Source organism: Zonotrichia albicollis, chromosome 18 (assembly GCF_047830755.1).
Source record: "Zonotrichia albicollis isolate bZonAlb1 chromosome 18, bZonAlb1.hap1, whole genome shotgun sequence".
In the NCBI taxonomy this organism is placed as follows: domain Eukaryota; kingdom Metazoa; phylum Chordata; class Aves; order Passeriformes; family Passerellidae; genus Zonotrichia; species Zonotrichia albicollis.
The window spans coordinates 10,445,843-10,465,131 of record NC_133836.1 but is presented as its reverse complement, the minus strand read 5'-3'; the positions used below and the strand labels follow the sequence as shown (position 1 = coordinate 10,465,131).

At 47.4% G+C, this 19,289-nt stretch overlaps 2 protein-coding genes across 3 annotated transcripts in view; both read left to right on the top strand.

Moving 5' to 3' along the window:
• Window positions 1-41: 41 nt before the first annotated feature.
• RPLP0 (ribosomal protein lateral stalk subunit P0) lies at window positions 42-3,924 on the top strand. The gene is made up of 8 exons (XM_005493459.4): window positions 42-164; window positions 360-463; window positions 849-1,024; window positions 1,120-1,207; window positions 1,447-1,593; window positions 2,053-2,238; window positions 2,888-3,028; window positions 3,689-3,924. Exons 2-8 carry the CDS (start codon window positions 410-412, stop codon window positions 3,851-3,853), a joined length of 957 nt encoding a protein of 318 aa, XP_005493516.1. The 5' UTR covers window positions 42-164; window positions 360-409; the 3' UTR covers window positions 3,854-3,924.
• A 251-nt stretch (window positions 3,925-4,175) lies between these two features.
• The window catches only part of GCN1 (GCN1 activator of EIF2AK4), a 38,308-nt gene continuing 23,194 nt past the window's right edge, over window positions 4,176-19,289 (top strand). For both annotated transcript variants that reach the window (XM_074554085.1, XM_074554084.1), the window contains exons 1-25: window positions 4,176-4,307; window positions 5,966-6,068; window positions 6,674-6,737; window positions 7,662-7,793; window positions 8,401-8,509; window positions 9,152-9,250; window positions 9,330-9,464; window positions 9,940-10,008; window positions 10,089-10,197; window positions 10,599-10,673; window positions 10,924-11,052; window positions 11,282-11,332; window positions 11,736-11,834; window positions 12,106-12,279; window positions 13,171-13,323; window positions 13,989-14,081; window positions 14,711-14,786; window positions 14,943-15,102; window positions 15,726-15,915; window positions 16,031-16,155; window positions 16,459-16,637; window positions 16,807-16,900; window positions 17,369-17,482; window positions 17,665-17,863; window positions 18,332-18,487. In XM_074554085.1, the coding sequence (XP_074410186.1) occupies window positions 4,290-4,307; window positions 5,966-6,068; window positions 6,674-6,737; window positions 7,662-7,793; window positions 8,401-8,509; window positions 9,152-9,250; window positions 9,330-9,464; window positions 9,940-10,008; window positions 10,089-10,197; window positions 10,599-10,673; window positions 10,924-11,052; window positions 11,282-11,332; window positions 11,736-11,834; window positions 12,106-12,279; window positions 13,171-13,323; window positions 13,989-14,081; window positions 14,711-14,786; window positions 14,943-15,102; window positions 15,726-15,915; window positions 16,031-16,155; window positions 16,459-16,637; window positions 16,807-16,900; window positions 17,369-17,482; window positions 17,665-17,863; window positions 18,332-18,487 (2,905 nt within the window). In that variant the 5' untranslated portion in view covers window positions 4,176-4,289. The remainder of the gene's footprint in view (window positions 4,308-5,965; window positions 6,069-6,673; window positions 6,738-7,661; window positions 7,794-8,400; window positions 8,510-9,151; window positions 9,251-9,329; window positions 9,465-9,939; window positions 10,009-10,088; window positions 10,198-10,598; window positions 10,674-10,923; window positions 11,053-11,281; window positions 11,333-11,735; window positions 11,835-12,105; window positions 12,280-13,170; window positions 13,324-13,988; window positions 14,082-14,710; window positions 14,787-14,942; window positions 15,103-15,725; window positions 15,916-16,030; window positions 16,156-16,458; window positions 16,638-16,806; window positions 16,901-17,368; window positions 17,483-17,664; window positions 17,864-18,331; window positions 18,488-19,289) is intronic.

The window sequence follows — 19,289 nt, the reverse complement described above, 5'->3', positions numbered from 1 at the left end:
GCTTGCGTCACGCGCTTCCCGCAGAGCGGCGGATGATTGACGCGGCGGGCAGCCAATGGGCTGAGGGCAGGCAGAGCCGCGGCGCTCTGCGATTGGTATTGAGCTGTGGTATAAAAGGAGACAAGCCCGCCCTCCGGCCCTTCTTTCCCGGAGCCCTCGTGGAGGTGCGGGCGCGGCGCGGCGGCTCCGGGGCCCGGGCTGGGCTGGGGGGCCGCGCTGAGGGGAGCGGACCGGGACCGGGACCAGGACCAGGAGCGGGATTTGGGCCGTGGCTGGGCTATGGGGTTGGGAGCGGTGGGCCCCATGGCCGAGAGAAGGGAAGGGTGGGGACCCACCTGATCCGCTCTTCTTCCTGGCAGGTCCCAGCTCGTCTTTAAACCCACCGGGCGATCCTTGGAGCACCGCCGAGATGCCCAGGGAAGACAGGGCTACGTGGAAGTCCAACTATTTTATGAAAATCATCGTGAGTGTCGGCTGGGAGCCCTCGTGGGGCGCTGCTGGGGCAGGCTCGGGGCAGCGGGAACCGGGCGGGCCGGGCTATGGGGGCTTTTAGGAGAGATAGGTGAGTGCTTTGGCATATCTGAACGAGTTCTGGGTACTAGGAAGAGGTGAGATAGTTCAAATCAGGCCTGCTGAGAATTTGCCGTGGCGCTTGCAGATTTGTTCAGGGATGGGACTCCATGGCTGAGTGAAAGATGCAGCGTATGGCACACCCAGCCTCACTTGGGGCTCATCATTCTCAAACTTCTGACAGACTTTTTTTACGTTTTTATGTGTTGTGGTTTTAATGCTGCTGTGTGCGCTGCTCCGAATATCTTTGTATAGTTACAGTGTTTGTTTTGCTATAGCAACTCCTGGATGATTACCCAAAATGTTTCATTGTGGGAGCAGACAACGTGGGATCCAAGCAGATGCAGCAGATCCGGATGTCCCTGCGTGGAAAAGCTGTTGTGCTGATGGGGAAGAACACGATGATGCGCAAAGCTATTCGTGGTCATCTGGAGAATAACCCTGCTCTAGAAAAGTGGGTAATGCTGCCTGAGGGCACTTTGGGTCCTCTGTCTTGGACAGGGGAGGTTGTCTAAGGAGTAAAACTGAGGGCTGTCCTCTTTTCTTCAGGCTGCTGCCTCACATCCGTGGGAATGTGGGCTTTGTCTTCACTAAGGAGGATCTGACTGAGATCCGGGACATGCTGCTGGCTAACAAGGTAAGGGAGTTCAGTCCTCACTTCATGTTTATGCTGAGATGGAACACAAAATAAAGCTGAGTCTTCGTGGTGGACAGGAAGTCCTCAAGGTTTGGGCATTGGCCCTTGCAGTCTTAGCCAAACTGCCTCACTTGCATGTGCCTGTGTCCTGTCTCTCCTGGAGGAGCACCTCAGGGAGGAGGTGATCCCACAAGGTCTGAGGAGAGCATTCTTGCAGCTTCTCGTCTCCCCCCTCTCAGGTGCCAGCTGCTGCCCGTGCCGGTGCCATCGCTCCTTGTGATGTGACTGTGCCAGCCCAGAACACAGGCCTCGGACCTGAGAAGACCTCCTTTTTCCAGGCCTTGGGCATCACCACAAAGATTTCCAGAGGAACCATTGAAATTCTGGTCAGTGAGCTACAGTTGTTAAAGTTGTTCCATTACTGGGAGGCCTTGATTGTGGCAGCTGAGGGAGCTGTGAAGGCCAAAGCTCTCAATAGTGCCAAGATACTGTATGAGCAGTGTGATTATTCAACTTTGGGATCTGGAGGAGGGTTGGCTGGCTTGGCTTCAGTGCACAGTGTGGGGGGATTGAAGTTCTCCATTAGATTTCCCAGGGGTAGGCTCTGTCAGAGGAATGTGCAGGTGAGCTACCTGTAGGTAATGAAGGAAAGCTGCTGCTTTTCTCTTGGCCGACATGGACTTGTTTATGTGGTCTGGGGCTTTCTCTGATTGTGGAGCTGAATGTGGAGGGTGTTGGTTGTGCTCATTTGCTCCTCCACTTCCACCATCTGCGTTTGTGTCCCACTGCTTTGATGTGCTGGAATTTCTTGGTGTGTATTCACTCCTTTTCCTTCATCTCCTCAGAGTGATGTGCAGCTTATCAAGACTGGAGACAAAGTGGGTGCCAGCGAAGCCACCCTGCTCAACATGCTGAACATCTCCCCGTTCTCCTTCGGGTTGGTGATCCAGCAGGTCTTTGATAATGGCAGCATTTACAACCCTGAAGTGCTGGACATCACCGAGGAGACCTTGCACAAGCGCTTCCTGGAGGTGAGTGCCACAGCCAGCCCTGCCCCTCGCTCTTCTGGGAGCCAGCACTGCCAGAACAAAGTGTCCTGTCTGGTATTTTCCATGAGGTCCTGCAGGGCCAGGAGCTCTCTTTGGTTCCCTGGAGAAACTGTGTGTCAGGGAGTATCTTTCTGTAGGATTCTTCTGAATCTGCTTCAGAAACCATTTGAGGCCAGTTAAAATCATGGAATATCATGAATTGGAAGGGCCCAACAAGGATCATCAAGTCCAACTCCTGGCCCTGCACAGGACACCCCAGCAATCCTACCCTGTGCCTGAGAGCGTTGTCCAAATGCTTCTTGAGCTCTGGCAGCCTTGGGACCATGACCATTCCATGGCAAACCTGTTCAGTGCCCCACACCCTCTGGGGGAAGAACTTTTTCTTATTATTCCACTTAAAACTCCCCTGACACAGCTTTATGCTGTTCTCTTGGGTCCTGTCACTGGTTACCAGAGAGCAGAGATCAATGACACATAAATATGGATGCCTTGATTTCACTGGAGCTGTTACCTGTGTGCATTGCATGCTTTCCTTTCTGTTTGCATTGTAAAAGCTGTGATCTGGCCATCCTCTGCTGTGATTCCTAGATTATTTCTCAGGCCACAGAAACACAAGTCTGTCTCTTTGCAGGGTGTTCGCAATGTTGCCAGCATCTGTCTGCAGATTGGGTACCCGACCATCGCGTCCGTGCCCCACTCCATCATCAACGGCTACAAGCGTGTCCTGGCCGTGGCTGTGGAGACCGACTACACCTTCCCCCTGGCTGAAAAGGTAATGGCTGGCTCTGAGCTCTGCACAGAGGGTGTTGGAAGTGCAGCCAGGCACATTCACAGCATGTCCCCTGGTTTGTGAGGACTGGGATGTTTCACCCTTGTGCTGAGATTGAGGCACAAACAGGTGAGAGGCAGGATCCTAGAAAAGGCAAAGAAGGCTCAAAGGAACCATGTGGTTTTTATGGAGTGGTACCATAGGTTCTATTCTATTGGCTAACTAACAAAAACATCTTTCTCACACACTGTTCTTAAGAGGAACAGAAAAATAAAGTAGAAAAACACCTGCAAATTGTTTATACTCAACAAGTTATCACATCTTTCCAACTCCCTAAAACTTCTCACAAGCCACTGTGGGAAACGCTTGCTGTTTCTCCCTCTCTGTCCTGTGGCATCCACACTGAGACACGCCTGTGTGAGATGTGTCTGGAGAGGGGGCACCTGCTTCCTTCCATATGTTGTGTACAAATGGCAGGAGAGAGCTGATTTACCTGCGGGCTGAAAGCTTAGCTGAAATATATTTGGTTCTTCATATCTGCTACTGATAAGTGGACATGTTTGGATTCTGGCAAGCTGCAAGTGCTGCCTTTATCATTGCAAAGGTTCAGTCCTGCAATGTTTTGTTCCCTGTGAGTTTACATTTTTTCCCCCGCTTTTACAGGTGAAGGCCTTCCTGGCGGACCCCTCAGCCTTTGTGGCAGCTATGCCTGTGGTGGCTGAAACCGCTGCCCCTGCTGCTGCCGCTGCTGCTGCTCCAGCGAAGGAGGCAGCGAAGGAGGAGTCGGAGGAGTCTGACGAGGACATGGGATTTGGTCTCTTTGACTAACAGCAGCCACCCTCTCTGCCTCTGTCAGAGTTGGCCCGATGGGAGAAATAAAAAGCTGTTTTACACCTTCATGTGTGCCTGCATCGATGGTGTAGTCTCCATGTCAGCTGGGGTTTGGGAACGGTGTAACGCGAGGGGCCCTGCGCTCCAGGGCGATGGTTGTTTTCGGCTGGGGCACGGCAGGGAGCGGTTGTGCCCCGGCCCGGGTGCTGGAGGGGAGCAGTTGTTCTCGGGGCCGCAGCGCGGATCTCCCCGGCCGGGCCGAGCGCAGGCCGTGCCCGCAGCCCGTCGGGGCGGTGCAGCCGCCGCCCGTCCCGCTCCGTTCCGGTTCCCCGCGCGGCGCGGCCGGGGCTCCCGGGCCGGGCGGGCAGCGCCCATCGCCGTGGCGCCGGGCCCGCCCCGGAAGCCGCTACCGGTTCCGGGGTCGAGCGGAGCGATGGCGGCCGACACGCAGGTGAGTGCGGGACGGGCCGCGCACGGGCCGGGCCGGGCAGGGGAGAGCGGCGGGGGCTGCGCCCGGGGCCGCGCCCCGTCCCGCTCTGGCCCCGCCGAGCCCTCGGCCCGGCTGCGGGGCCCGGCCCGGCGCCCGAAGCCGCCCGGGGACGTGGCAGCCGGGGCGGGCCCCGCCGAGCCGCCCGCACCGCGCCGTGCCCGGCCCGCGGGAAGCGGCCGCCGCCGGGGAACCCGGGCGGAGCGGGGGCGACCGGGCCCCGCCCGACGGAGGCCCGGCACGAGTCGCGTCCCGCCCGGCTGCGGCGCCGTGTGCGGCTGTTCCGGTTCGCACCGCCCGGCGCGGTGTGACCGCTCCCCGTGCTCCGAATGTGGGACCTCCGGCTTCATCCTGAGGGGCTTGGGATGATCCCAGAGCAAATCCCAGTCTGCTCAGCATCAGGTCTTCACTTGTACAAATGCTGCCTTTGTCCTCTGTATTTGTTTGCAGAAGCATTGATGGTATGCTGGCTGTGTAATGTGTACATAAATATCCTAAAAAATAAAAATAGGAAGCAAACTGTTGAAGCCTGTCCCAGTGGCTTTTCCGTGGAGACTTGGTGGGTAGTCGAGGTTTTGGAGTTTGTGTAAGTCACTGAGATGCTGGTGAGATCCTGTAGCGTTATACATAATTTATATTTTTCATTTCCAGACTTAGGATAATTTTAACACGTTTGTCATGTCTGCACATTCCCCTGCTCGTCATTAAGCAGCATGAGTAAGTGCAGCTTGGTTTGAGTTTGCGTATGATGAACTCATGTAGTTGAAATCTTTGATAGTAGAGCAAGTCCATGACAGCAGCTGGTTTGTTGGTTCTGGTGCCAGTCACGTTGCTGGTCACCCTGTGCAGCTCAGCCCAGCCTCACTCTTCAGAGGCGCAGCACTGCTTCCAGCCAGCTTTTAAGGGGACCTGTGGGTGTGAAACGCTGGCACTCTCAGGGAGGTGTGGATGGACTTGAAAGGTCAGGAAGCCACTGTGCAGGATCAGCCTTCCAGAGTGTAGGCAAAAAGCTTCACTGAAAGCAGCTTTGAGGATCTCTTTGAAAAAGATTGAAAAGAGAAGGAACAGTTTTCTATGAGTTTCTAAAGACATGCTCTGCCTTTCGGAAAGATGATATAAAATTGCTCAGTTTAAGAGCTGGATTTCAAAAGCCTTTCCTGGAGAGCTGCGCTTTGCTCTGCTTTATGTAAACGTTGAAAACCTGGGTGTGTAGGTCTCCCTGGGCTGTCTGCAGTTCAAGTGCCCCTTCAAGACTATCTGGACTTCAGGAGATAACATACAGGGAGAAGCTCCTTTGAATTCTGGAAGTTACTGTTTTTTGCTTTGAAAGGTCCTGTACTCCAGATTATGGGTTCCAGTTCTTACTCTGTGTTACTTTTAGAGGGGTAAGTGTCTCTTACAGAGCTTGATAATTGGAGAGCAGTCATCCCTCAACCCTGGGGAAGGAGTTTCACAGTGTGTGAAGCACCGTGACCCTTCCTTGGTGGATGACGTGGTGGATGCTCTCATTTGGGCACTAGGAGGTCATGTGGCAGCAAGTGACACATTCTGCTTCCCCTGGTTTATGTTCTGTGGGTTGATCTCAAAGGCAGTCTGGTGTTTTTTCTGCTTTGTGGTTTTAGATTTCTGACACACTGAAGCGGTTTGCAGTGAAAGTAACTACAGCCAGCGTGAAAGAGCGGAGAGAGATCCTCAGTGAGCTGGGAAAATGCATTTCTGGGAAAGGTAAAAGCTTGGGAGAACTGTTCTGCTTACCTGGGTGGAGGAGAATGTTAAAATGTTTATTTTCAAAAGCTGTGTGAAGAGTATTTGTTTAGGGAGAGGCTGGCAGTGTATTGAGCCAGTGCTCAATCACAGGGTTAATTCCAGGTGTGGGGTTTGTGGGTAGCACAGAACCCCAGCTTTTGGCACATCTGCTTTTCCCAGTCAGTACTTGTAGCACTGTGTTAGTTCTTCATAGAGTGCATCAGTTGAGTTTCTTTCATGACTCTTGGCTTGTTCTTTTAGTACATGTGGAATATTTGGATACACACATATATAGAGATGGGGAGTGTGGAAGATTACAGATGGTCTTAATAAAACAGCTGAAGCAAATTTTTTAAACTTATTTCTCTCATTTTCTGGAGATGACTGTGTTTCACATGTTCTAGTTATATCATTATTTGTAAAAATACATATAAAATGTACAGAAAGAGCAAACTTTTACTGTGATTCTTGCAAGCAATTTCATAGATGCAAGCATTTTACTGATTTCAGTCATAAAGTGAATTGTGTTTAAGATCAAGAGCACAGTGATTTATGAAGAAGTATTTTGAAATACATTGTTACAGATCTCCCAGAAGGTGCAGTGAAAGGCCTTTGCAAACTCTTCTGCCTTACTCTGCATCGATACCGGTGAGTAAATGTGGCAGTGTTCACAGGGGAATCAGAACGAGGGAAGAGATGAGGATCTGACTCCATGTTTCAGAAGGCTGATTTATTATTTTACGATCTATATTGTATTAAAAGTAAATGATATATTAAACTATACTAAAAGAATAGAGAAAGGATTCATCAGAAGGCTAGCAAGGAAAGGAGAGAATGGAACGAGAGCAAAAGCTTGTGACTTTCAGAGAGTCCGAGCCAGCTGACTGTGATTAGCCATTAATTAGAAACAACCAACATGGAACAAAGATCTACCTGTTGCATTCCACAGCAGCAGATAATTATTGTTTTTCTTTTCCTCTGAGGCTTCTCAGCTTCTCAGGAGAAAAAATCCTAGCAAAAGGATTTTTCATAAAATATCATGGCTACAAGTAAATTGATGTGGAAAGGTTGTGTTATGTAATCTATCAGTATTTAGTAGTTAAATTGGTCTGGAGCATCTGGAAGTATTAGCATGCATTGTCACAGTAATGTATGTGACATCAAAAAATGTCATCTTGTAATTACATTCTCAGGGAAGAACTGATATTAAAAAGTTCTACAATATTTGCCTTGAGTTTCATCTTTAAATTTGAAATGAAAATTTTAATCCTGTGGTTCAATTTGCAAAAATGAACACCCATGTCCTTGTGAAGCAAGACTGAGCTGTCTTTTAGATGCCTTTTAGAAAATTTTAGGTGGGATTAAATCATGGTCTGTTGTAGAGGAGCTGTTCAGAACCCATTTACTTCTACATAACTGCTGTCACTTGAGGAAGGGAATGGAGGTCTCTGATAAACAGAGACAGCACAGCAAGGATAAAATAGTTATTAGGCTGAGTGCTGAAGTGAGACAGCAGAGCAGGGTAGTGGTGAGGTGCAGGCTGGGGACGTTGCTGATGCGTGTCTGTCGCAGGGATGCGGCGTCCCGCCGGGCCCTGCAGCTGGCCCTGCAGCAGCTCGCAGAGTCCCAGCCCGAGGCCACGGCCAGGAACCTGCTGCACTCGCTGCAGTCCTCGGGGATCGGCGCCAGGGCTGCCGTGCCCAGGTGAGTCCCTCGTGTGGAAGTGGAAGCAGTTCTGAGTTGCTGGCAGTTCCTCCTGTTCACAGTGAGGCTTCTGCTGCTGCTTGGCAGAGGTGTTCAAAGCCTTTAGAGGGAAAGCTCTTAATGCTGTTCAGATGTTCCTCTCTTACCTCTGCCATGTCATCTGGGAAAGCAGAGGGAATATGCTGGTATAACTGCTGGTGGACTGGGGCTGAGTTAGGGTTTAGCCTTTGTTAAACTTCAGGTCTGGGGAGATGAGGAACAAACTCTTGCAAGAAACAGTCTCTGTCTGGGGAGATGAGGAGCAAACTCTTTAAAGAAACAATCTCCAAAATTACTAGGAAAGGAAATTTCATCACCTGTCAAATGTTCAGCAGCCTCGTGTGCCATTTGGAAGCTTTGAGCGTCAAACCAGAGCTGAAACAACCAACTTCTGAGGGCTGATTATTTTCTGTAAAAACTACGGCTTTAGCTGCATTTTTGTGTGGTAGAATTGCTTGTCAGTCAGGTGCTGTTCTAATTTGGGCAAAATAGGTCTGTGATGGTCTAGTAGGTGTAAGTTATGTCCTGGAAAGTGTAGATTGACCTCCCTCTCCTGTTTGTACAACAGTAAGAGCAGTGGATCTGCAGCTCTGCTGGCACTCTCCTGGACATGCCTGCTTGTTCGCACAGTCTTTCCAACCCCTGACAAGAGACAGGGAGAAACATGGAAAAAACTGGTAGGTTCTTTAAGGTTTGCAGAAATATCCCATCACATATATGGGCTTAAATATTTCTAATGTGCTTAAGTTGCTGCAATGTTGCAAACAATTCTGAATTTAACTGGAAACACCAAATTGGAATCCAGTTTTAGAGGGAGATTTGGTGTATTGTGACCTCTCTCCTTCCCCCTGGAGAAAGCTGAAGGTGTATAAAGCATGAGTGGGGCAGTCCTGCACCTGTACAGTTGCTCTGCATACAGAGATGGCTACTGGTGCCTCTGAGGGGCATCTGCAGTGTGACCTGAAGTCCTTGTGCCTCCCTTGAAATATCTCTCTATGATACTGTCATACAGCTTTTGCCTTCCTTTCACTTCCTTTACACAAACACGTGACTGTGCTCGTAGCACACTGGGATATAGCTGGAACAGATTTTAAGAAGAGATGTAATCTGTTTTCAGTGTTTCCAGAACTGTTGGGCATGGTTCTGCTCGAGGTGTGGGATGAAAGCAAAGGCAGCTTGTTGGAAGAACTTAGATGATCTAAAGACTTAAGCAGATTCAGCTAATAATTGACAATAATTGACATTTAGCATGTCTTGTTTGATATGAGCCCTCTGAGAAGCAGGTGCACAAAGATTTTTTTGTCTATTGCCTTTGGCAGGTGGAGGTTCAGTGTTTGCTCCTTTTGGAAGTCCTGGGAGGCTCTCACAAGCAGGCAGTGGATGGGGCTGTGAAGAAATTGAACAGGCTGTGGAAAGAGGTGATGTTTACATTATGTGCCATATTCTACAGCTGTTCTGTTCTGCAGTGTTAACATGCCTTGCTTTTCTCCTCTTAAGAACCAGGATCTGGTGGATCAGTACCTATCTGTCATTCTGGGGCTTGAACCAAGCCAGAGTTATGCTGCAATGCTGGGACTTGTGGTGCAGTTTTGCACAGCCCAGAAGGAGATGGATGTTATTAAACGATACAAGGTGAGTCTGTTGTACAGCTTTTTTTGGGGGGAATATCGAACATCATTTGTTATCATGAAGAAAGGACTGAATAGGTGTCTTAGTGAGGATAGGACTTTGCTTCTGCCCTGGTTTCACTGTCTGTCAATTCAGTAGTCCTGCACTTCTGACTGAAACAGCTGGGGTGTGTTTAGACAGAGGGGGCCAGAGAAGTGGTTGTTTGGTGTTGCCTGTGCATTTCTGTGGATGTCCAACATCCAGCTTCCTGCCTTGTCCCTGTTGTGGGGATGAAAGGCAGCATGGGGCTCTCAGTGTGGTTTGAGTGTTGGCCTCAGGGTAGAGCAGGGAGCACTGATCTCTGCTTGACTCATGTGAGGGTGCAAGGAAAGCTTTCAGAGGAGGAGGAGATGGGCTGTCCAGCTTGGCACCTGATGGTGTGCCAGGTGCTAAGTAAAGGTTGAGATGTGGCTGTAATCTGGTGTTTCTCCTTGTTCAGAGTGCTCTCCTGGATTTCTATTTGAAGACCATCCTTATGAGCAAGACAAAGCCTCAGAAGCACGTGCTGGTGAGACAGTGTTTAGAGCTGCTGTGGTGTTGTCCCACAGGCAGCACTGCCCTGTGCTGAGTGCCCTGTCCCCTTTGCAGGACAGCTGTTCTCCCCTGCTTCGCTACGTGTCCCACGCCGAGTTCAAGGACTCTGTTTTGCCAACTCTGCAGAAATCGCTGCTGCGGAGCCCTGAGAACGTAACTGAGAGTGAGTCTGTCACCTCTGCATTGCTCTGTCAAAGAGCCTAAATCCTTACCACTCTGGAGCTGTTGGGGCAGTGTCACTCTGGGCTTTGCTTTTGGTCCCTGAGTGCAGGCAGGATTGTCTGGCATCAAGGGTTAGATGTGGAGAAGCAGCATTTGTGGTGTGATCCCAGTGTCAGGGTATGTGATATCTACTGTTTGCACTGAGGACAGGATTTCACAGCTGAGTGCTAAGAGTAATCCTGAATTATTCTGTTCATTTGGCATCAGTTTCAGTAGTTTTTTTTATTCCTACTCCTTATTAACCTGTCTGCTCTTGATGTGAACTGTGGGGAAGAGTGTATTAAAATGCTAATGGCATATCACATTTTGTTAAGTAACTGTTTTTATCTTTTATGTTGTCAGCAATCTCTTGCTTGCTTGTATCTGTGAACCTGGATCTTAGCCAGTATGCTCTAGACATCGTGAAAGGACTGGCCAGTAAGTACACTCTCTCACTTCTGGAGGGAATTATGAATTCAGAATGAAGTTTCTGCAACTTTCTGGCTGTACCTACAACAGGTGAAAAGGTTGTTTTAGGTGGGAGGGAGGATGATGCTGTAAATTGGAACTGGAATAGTTCACATGATGGTTCTAGAAGCTGCATTAAGCCACACGTAAAGATAATCCTTACTTGCTGATTTTAAGCAGTTTGTCATAAGGATCTCTTGGCTCGTGTGTTATTTTCTAGGTCATCTGAAATCCAACAGTGTGCAGCTGATGGATGAAGCAGTTGTGGCACTGAAGAACTTGGCTCGGCAGTGCAGCGATCCTTCAGCTGTGGAGTCTCTGAGCAGGCACCTTTTTGCCATCTTAGGGGGTGAGTAAATTGTAGGATAAGCAGTGGGGATGAATCAAGGTTTGACAGTCTCAAGGAGTTTTGTGTATTGTACCTGTTCTCTTTACTGCCTGTATGGAGGGGGTGGCTCAGCTTTGATCAGAAATAATGGGGCAACTTTTTGAGTTTTGGAGGAGATTCTGGAGATTCTTGATGTAACACAGAGCTGTTGCCTGTACTCACCTGTCACCTTTGTGTTTCTTGTTGGCAGGCTCAGAGGGGAAGCTGACAGTTGTTGCTCAGAAGATGAGTGTCCTTTCAGGTGAGGGTCCTGGAAGAAAGCTTCTCTGGTGGAAGAAATTGAGCGGAAGGCTGAATGGAAGGGATCTCTACCTCAGCCTTTAGGATTTCCAGCCTGTCACTCTAAATTGGCTGTAGTTGAAGCCATAGAGGGTGCTGGATACCACATACCAGTTCCTGACTTTCTATTCAAAGAAAATAATTGGCTGGTAGGCCAAAAATTTTCTTCAAAGAAGATGACTTGCACCCAGAGTGAAAATGAAGACAGAGATCTGGCAGTGTGGTACATGGTGGATGTAATATCCAGATGTAGTGGCAAGAAAGAGATATCTGTCCAAGGATTGAAGTGTGAAGGGTTGTTCTTGATTGGTTTTAGATGTTGTGCTGGTAGTTTGGGAACTACTGAGAGAATTCTGTCCTTTCAGGGATTGGCAGCCTTAGTCACCATGTGGTTTCTGGGCCCTCCAGCCAAGCTCTGAGTGCAACTGTGGCTGAGCTTTTCATCCCTTTCCTGCAACAAGAAGGTGAGAGCTCTTGCCTTTGTGCTGGGTTCGCTAAGCTGTGTTTGATCTTGAGCAGGGTTTCTGCATGGTTATTCAAGATTAATCTGGATTATTGCCTGCTGTGTAAGAGAATCTGCTGCCCTATTTTGATGAGCAACCCCAGGGAGACTGTGCTGTGCCTGTTAGGAGCACGTGTTCTTTTCCTGCATCCTCTTCTTGTTACCTGCTTTCTGTTTTCTGTCCTGTGCTTTCTGCAATTGCTGAACTGATGTGAGCTCTGGTTTTTCCCCAGTCCATGAAGGCACATTGGTGCATGCAGTCTCTGTCCTGGCCCTTTGGTGTGCTCGGTTCACCACAGAAGTTCCTAAAAAGCTGGTGGAATGGCTAAAGAAAGCCTTCAGCCTTAAAACCTCGACTTCAGCAGTGAGACATGCCTACCTGCAGTGCATGCTAGCCTCCTTCAAAGGTAAACCTGGGCAGCTGCTGATAACTCTTGGTTGTGGGGCTTAGGAGGAGAGTTAGCAACCTTTGTACTTCCTGATACAGAGAGCTCTGCAGATTAGGGAAATTTTGTAAGGCAATGTCTTTTTACTGACCTCCTTCACATTTCTCCTTAAACTCTTCTGCCTTCAAGTTTATAAAGATGGTTTGTTTCATTGTATAACTAAAATCACTGTCCACCATGCTGTGTTTCATATATATCAAAGTAATTTTTGATTGCTTTATTTTTGTCTTACAACTAAATTCTAGCTCAGGAGCAATACTTCTGTTTTATGTAGCACCCAGCACAATTGGATCTTGGTCTCTGGCTTTGACTCTTTAAAAAAAAAATTCTGTGTTTGAAATGAAGAACTCAAGAAATTACTCTCTTTTGGTGATCCTCTCAGGATTGAAATCTTGGCCCTGCCCCCTTTGACTGCAGCATTTCATGCACATTTGTAGACCTCTGGGATTCCTTAACTTCTGAATATTTGAAGTGAAACAGATGGTCATGGCATGCCAGGAATTTGCTTTCCCTCTTCAGGGAAACATTAATCTTTGAAGTCAGACTTCCTGTGATTTGAAGTGATTCCTTTAATGCAACTGAATTAGCATTTTCTTTTGCATCCTGTGAACAGAAACTTAATCTATTGAGATAGGACTGTTCTGTCTGTGAGAAAAGGACTCAAGTGGTTGCCATTGAGCTTTTCATAGTTGCAGTTTAGTGATAGTGATTGGCAAATACTTTGGGAGATTCAGTGCTCCCAGTGTGTGTCTGATTCCTCTCCTTGTCTCCTGGCAGCAGAAAAACCATTGATACTTGGGTTGGAAAGTGAGGACCATGCTGTTTTGTAATGTGTCTCTTTTGTCCCCTCAGGTGACACATTATTGCAGGGAATGGACTTGCTGCCAATGCTGATCCAGACAGTAGAAAAAGCAGCATCTCAAAGTACTCAGGTTCCCATGGTAACTGAAGGAGTTGCTGCAGCTTTGTTGATCTGCAGGATGTCTGTAATTGAGGGACAAACTGGTAAGGTCACAAAACAGCTGGCAGAATCCAATATAAACAGGTCTGAGGGTTAACACTTCTTGACAGTGTGCAGGAGATTATTCCCATCTCTCTCATTTATGTCAGTGAAGAGTTCTTACTCTTCCATGGCTTTACAAATTCCAGCTTCCTCTTTATTCTGACAGGAGATGTTCACCCTGACCTTACATGGTCAGATTTGCCTGATGCATTGGAAATATTCTTTGATTGTTATTTGGGTAGTGTTTTATGAACCCTGGGGAAGCACAGGGACTGGAATTCTGTCTCCCATTGGAGGATATTACAAGAGCTCTCTGAGTTCATACATCTGCCAGGATATAAAATCAGGTGTGTTCTACCAAAAGCAACACACCACTTCCCTCCTCTTCTTTACTTCTAGGAAGGTTTCCCTATGAAAGATTAAGGTAAATCAGACTTTATATTTCGCACATATAAGTCAGAGAAAAGTATTTTTATCAGCTGGTGTTTTTTGAGTGTGTTTATAGTTCTCAATGAGAAAAATGAGAGGCTTAAGAATTGAAGACCAGTAAGGCTAGAAGTAACTTGAGGGATTTCAGGAGAGAGAATTCTACTATATTTTATGTACAGTGATGAGTTCTGACTTATTTTGAAACATCCTTGATCGACATCTGTTCTTTTCCTGTCAGAGTCTAAGCTGAGTGGTTTCTGGCAGCTGATTTTGGATGAGAAAAAACAAATTTTTACATCGGAGAAGTTTTTGCAGTCTGCATCAGAGGAAGGTAAATTGGCAGTTACTGTATATCCAGTTGCTGTTTAACACTGTTTGTTAGTATTTGACAACTAATGTTGTTAGCCCTGTTCTATGTCCTTGGAGAATACAGTTTCAGATTAAAAGGAGCTGTGTACTCTTCAGAGTACATCTACAGTAGTTATAGTCTAAGCTTGAAAATTAATTAATTCGTTTCTTGATGAACCTGAGCTATCACTCGTTTATCATTCCAAATGATAAAGAAATGGAAGGGCCTTGTGACAGCTGACACTCAGGACCCATTTCATTGCCACTGAAGCCATTTTGGCAGGGCTCAGGAATTAACAGAACAGAAGCACTGAGCGTGGTGTTTATAATTTGCTTTGCTCTGTCAACTTAGACCAAAATAGGTCACACACAATGGTCAGGAAAATTGTCCTGGGATCCAGCTAACAACATTTCAATGAAATCATGGTTCACTTCCTAGTGTTGGCAGATCTGAGTTGGATTTGTCTTAGCTTCAATTAGAAGATTATGTAGAGGCTCAGCTTGGGGAGCTATTTTAATGTGTCCTGTTTGCTCTTCATTTGTTTTCAGGTAAAAAAAATCTGTTTCCTTACCAAATCTCATGCCGTTTTAAATATTTGTCTCTTCCCCCAGCCATGTGCACAGTGCTGCAGCTGACAGAGCGCCTGCTCCTGGATCACGCCCAGCGGCTGCCTGAAAGCAAAGTTCAGTACGTACGGTGCCCTTGCTGTCCCCAATCCCTGTGTGACCCCAGGGTGCTGCTCTGGGCACTGGGGGGTGGCCTGGGAATGTTGAGCTCGTGGTGCCTTGGTGTCCCCTTGGCTGCAGAGCTGGCTGCCTGGCTAACCCCTGTGTCTGTGTGCAGGCAGTACCACCGTGCCCTGGTGGCCGTGCTGCTGAGCCGCACGTGGCACGTCCGCAGGCAGGCCCAGCAAACGGTGAAGAAGCTCCTGTCCTCCCTGGGGGGGTACAAGCTGGCCTATGGGCTCTTGGAGGAACTCAAAGTGGTTCTCAGTTCTCATAAGGTGAGTAGCCAGCAAGTGTCTGCTCACACAGATGTCTGAGTGGTGCCAGTCACCTCCCTGCCCTAGGTTTGCTGTTGGCATTGACATACAGCCTGATGTGAACAGGATCCAGCTCCAGATGATCTCCTGGAATGCCACTTTTTACTGGATTATTGCATATTACAGTATCAATGTCTGGGGTATGCCTAGTCTTCCCTACATACATAGAAAAGACATATTCAAAATATTTTGAGGGAAGGAAGCTGTAGTTTTCCATGTATTTTGATTATTTTAATGCAGATTTAATATCTGCTGAAAGACCAAGTGCTTCATTCCTTTTTTTGTATCTTGGTTCTTTATAGACTGCAGAAGTTGAGCACAATGTTCCCAGCCAGCTGGCTCAACCTTTTCCAGAGTCTTTGCCAGAAGTGATCATTTTAGTTTTATTCTACCCCAGCTTGCCAATTCCAGTATAGTCCTGCATTCCTAATCTTCTTGTCACTGTCATCCCTGTGCTTTGGTTTTGCTGTTATCCCCTTCTTTCCTTTGAAAACTTTGGTATTGACAGGGAGATGGCATTGAGCCTGGTGTTACTGTGGGGAGGTGTGTTCAGGTCTCAGGGAGGTTTGGTGTTGTCCATTCAGATTCTGCCTCACGAGGTGCTGGTGACAGAGGCAGGAGAGCTGTCGGAGCTGGGAAGGACATACATTCCCCCTCGTGTGCTGCATGAGGCCCTCTGTGTCATCTCCAGTGTGGCAGGGCTCGATGTGGACTCCTTTGAGCCAGAGAAGCTGGCCCTGGAGATGCTGCTGGTGAGCCATCATCCATCTGTAGGTAAGTGCAGGGATAAGACTCTCATGGCCAATGTATGAGTTTTTATTGTGCTTTTTGTTTTGTTGTGCCAGCAACCTGCTTCATGTTTATTATGCTCATTTATTCCTCTTGCTAGTGGCAGTGCAGCCAGGACTTTGGCCAGCCCTCCTCATCAAGATGAAGATAGATCCTAAAGACTTCATTACCAAACATCTGAATGACATTTTACCGAGGATCACCACCTACACTCGGGAGAACCAGGTGATAACTGCTTTCCTTAAGTTATTTTTGGGAGATATCTTGGAGGAGTTCAGTTCTAACTGGTCTGTAAGGAAGGAGAGCTGTCTAGAAGGTGTGGAAGAGGGATTTTAAAAGAGAATGTCTCTGGGGAAAAGGAGCTGGGATTTAAGAAAGAAAGAATGTACCAGCAACTGAGTAGAATTTTAGATAACATTCAAATACCCACTGAACAACGAATTGGGGATTGGAAGGTACTGGGGGTGTACTTCTTGGAGACAATTTTAAGCAAGACTGGTTATGTTTTTTTCTCCATTTTCCTGACAGTCATCTATGAATGCAGTGGGGTCTCTCTCTCTGCTTTTACCTGGCAGAGTGCTCCCACAGCTCATCAGCACTATCTCAGCATCAATGGAGAATCCAGCTCTGTGCCAGGTTACTCGAGAGGAATTTGCCATTATGAAGACACCCGAGGGAGAACTGTATGACAAATCCATCATACAGAGGTAAGTCTTCATAATTTCTGTGTGCATCTGGGGATTGATCACCACTGATATTATTGCCATTGAGTGACTGGGTGTGTCAGATGCTCTTTCTGATCAGAAGTTTGTGGATTTTTATGCCTGATCCTTAGTCCAGAGCAGTGATGATTCTTTCTCTACTTTTCCTTCTTAGTGCTCAACAGGATAGTATGAAAAAGGCTAACATGAAGAGGGAGAACAAAGCTTATTCCTTCAAGGAACAAATCATTGAGCTGGAGCTGAAGGAGGTGAGTTGGTGGAAAAAGGAATTCCAGGCTGGTTAGAATCTTCACTGCAAGTTGTGTGTTGTTCCATGGCTTCTGGCATATGTCTGTGTGCTGGTGGGAAAGATTCTCTGAACTACTCGGAATATTTCTATCTGTATGTATCCCGTTTTTTAAACAAAGGTTGACTTCTCTTAGCTCTGGGGAGGGTGACATACCATCCCCTGTAAATGAACTGGACAGCACTTTTTAATGATGCCAAATAATTTGTGACCAATGCAGAGAAACTTATGCTGAGGGACACTAAAGTGTTGTTAACCTGCTGATTTCCATTTTGTGTCTTTACCCAAGAGGGATATACTTGGAAGGATATTTTGATATTGTTTCAAAAATAAATTGCAAAAAACCCTGTTTCCAACTTGCTTCTCTGACTAATTGAAGGGATGGCGTTTGTAGCTCCCAGATAACGATGACCATGGCTCTCTGTTGCAGGAGATAAAGAAGAAGAAGGGAATAAAGGATGAGGTGCAGCTGACGAGCAAGCAGAAGGAGCTGATGCGTGCACAGCTGGAAAGGGAGGCTCAGATAAGGAAACGCCTGAAGGAGGTGAGCTTTGGTTGTATTTTTTGTCACCGCTGAAACCACCATGACCCCAGTCACTTTGATGGAGAGAAAATGGTGTAGCAGTCACCTATTTGTTTCTGTTATTAGAAATAAGATTGAATTGATTTTTTTTTCCCAGTGGAGCTTTTTTTTAATGGTAATCTCTTAAATTGTTTTTCCTACAGCTTGATAATGAGCTGGAAACAGCTCTAGGACTCCTGGACACTGTTTTAAAGAAAAAGCCTCCTGGTCTCACTCAGTACATCCCTGGTCTCATCAGTTCCTTCTTGCCACTTCTTCGATCTCCTTTGGCTGCTCCAAGGATCAAGAAGCCTTTTCTTTCCTTGGCTTCCTGTGTCATGCCTGCTCGACTGAAAACCTTTGGTGAGTATTTGCAGTTGCTGTTTAAGGGCAGGGTTTGTCATTTTGAAGGTGGTGAAAGTTCTTGCTCTTATAGACCATGACCATGTACCACAGGAAGCCAAGAGGAAAAGCCACCTGGAACAGTGCTTAGGGAGATGACTGTGATTTCCCAGAGATCCTCCTGCTGGGTAGGACTGGGACCAAAGACAAGGACTTGTCTGCTCAGTGCCCAGCTCTGAGGAGCAGCTGGGCACTGTGGGACCATCTTCCCTGGGCAGAGTTAGGATGGTGTGAGTGTAACTCACACATGTTGTAAAGAAATCTGTCCCCTGACAGCCCTGGGCTGGGCTTCCTGCTCTGGGCCTCTTTGTAGCCTGGGCTCTTGCCCAGAGCTTTGTTACAATTCTTGGGTTTGTGTTCCTGAGGCTTTTTCTCTCGAGAAATCTTCTGGTTTAGACCTCTCATGGATTCTTCACTCTTCCATTCCAGGTACCCTGGTAAGCCACGTGACCCTGCGCCTGCTGAAACCAGAGTGTGAGCTGGATGAGTCCTGGTGCCAGGAAGAGCTGCCTACTGCTCTGAACAGAGTGGTCAGTTTGCTGCATGCCCACACCATTCCCAGCCGAAGCAGCAAGGGAGAGCCAGGTATGAAGTTTGGTAGATATGGTACATCCTGCTGACACTGCCCCCACCTCCAATAACTATGGACTGGTTTAGTTTTCAGAGTTTGTATTATATTTTGCAAGTAAACCTTCACCTTTTCTTTTTTAACTGGATAGCTGTTCACAGATATGAAAAACCTTAAGAGTTTTTTTCTGCTGGTAGTAGAAGTGATGTTGCAACTATAGTTAAGTATAGAAATGAAATAACAGTCTTTTTCCTAAAATGGTTCATACAGAAATAACAGCAGTGAAATTAGGGTTCATCTTTGCCAAGGACAGCTCCTCCCTTTCAGCACCACTTAGCATAAGGGATTCAGTGAGACTAAGTGGAGAGAGAAAATAATTGCTTGTTGTCTGTGATCACAGCAGTGAAGTGCCCGTGGCCTCTGCTTGTTTGCTGTGTGGTGCTGCAATTCATGAATATTTTAATACTGGCATGATTGTAGAAAGAGCAATTCTCTCCACTCTATAACATGAAGGCAAGCACCAATATTTTTACAGTGCCAGGTAATGATTTGAGTTAAAGTAAACCTTTTTTCTTGATTTTTAAAAAAATTTATTTCCTGGAGTTAGTTTTTATTTAGGTTGCTTCCAGAATTTTCTTCACAGTGGAGTGCACAAGTACTTGTGCCACTCCACTGAAGATGACAGTTGTGGAGAGTTGGGCTGTGTCCTTTGGGGGCTGGGATGGCTTTGGCTGTCTCAGGATGCAGTCCAGGGACAGAGGTGGTTCACTTCTCCCAGGCTTTGGAGCTGTTCATCAAATAACCCAGTCAAAAGCTGCT

Bases quoted from the DNA above. Each gene is read 5' to 3' on its own strand.
- RPLP0 (XM_005493459.4), top strand. From the start codon at position 410: ATGCCCAGGGAAGACAGGGCTACGTGGAAGTCCAACTATTTTATGAAA. The intron at 2,239-2,887 runs GTGAGTGCCACA...GTCTCTTTGCAG, and splicing joins TGCACAAGCGCTTCCTGGAG to GGTGTTCGCAATGTTGCCAG. The intron at 3,029-3,688 runs GTAATGGCTGGC...CCGCTTTTACAG, and splicing joins CCTTCCCCCTGGCTGAAAAG to GTGAAGGCCTTCCTGGCGGA.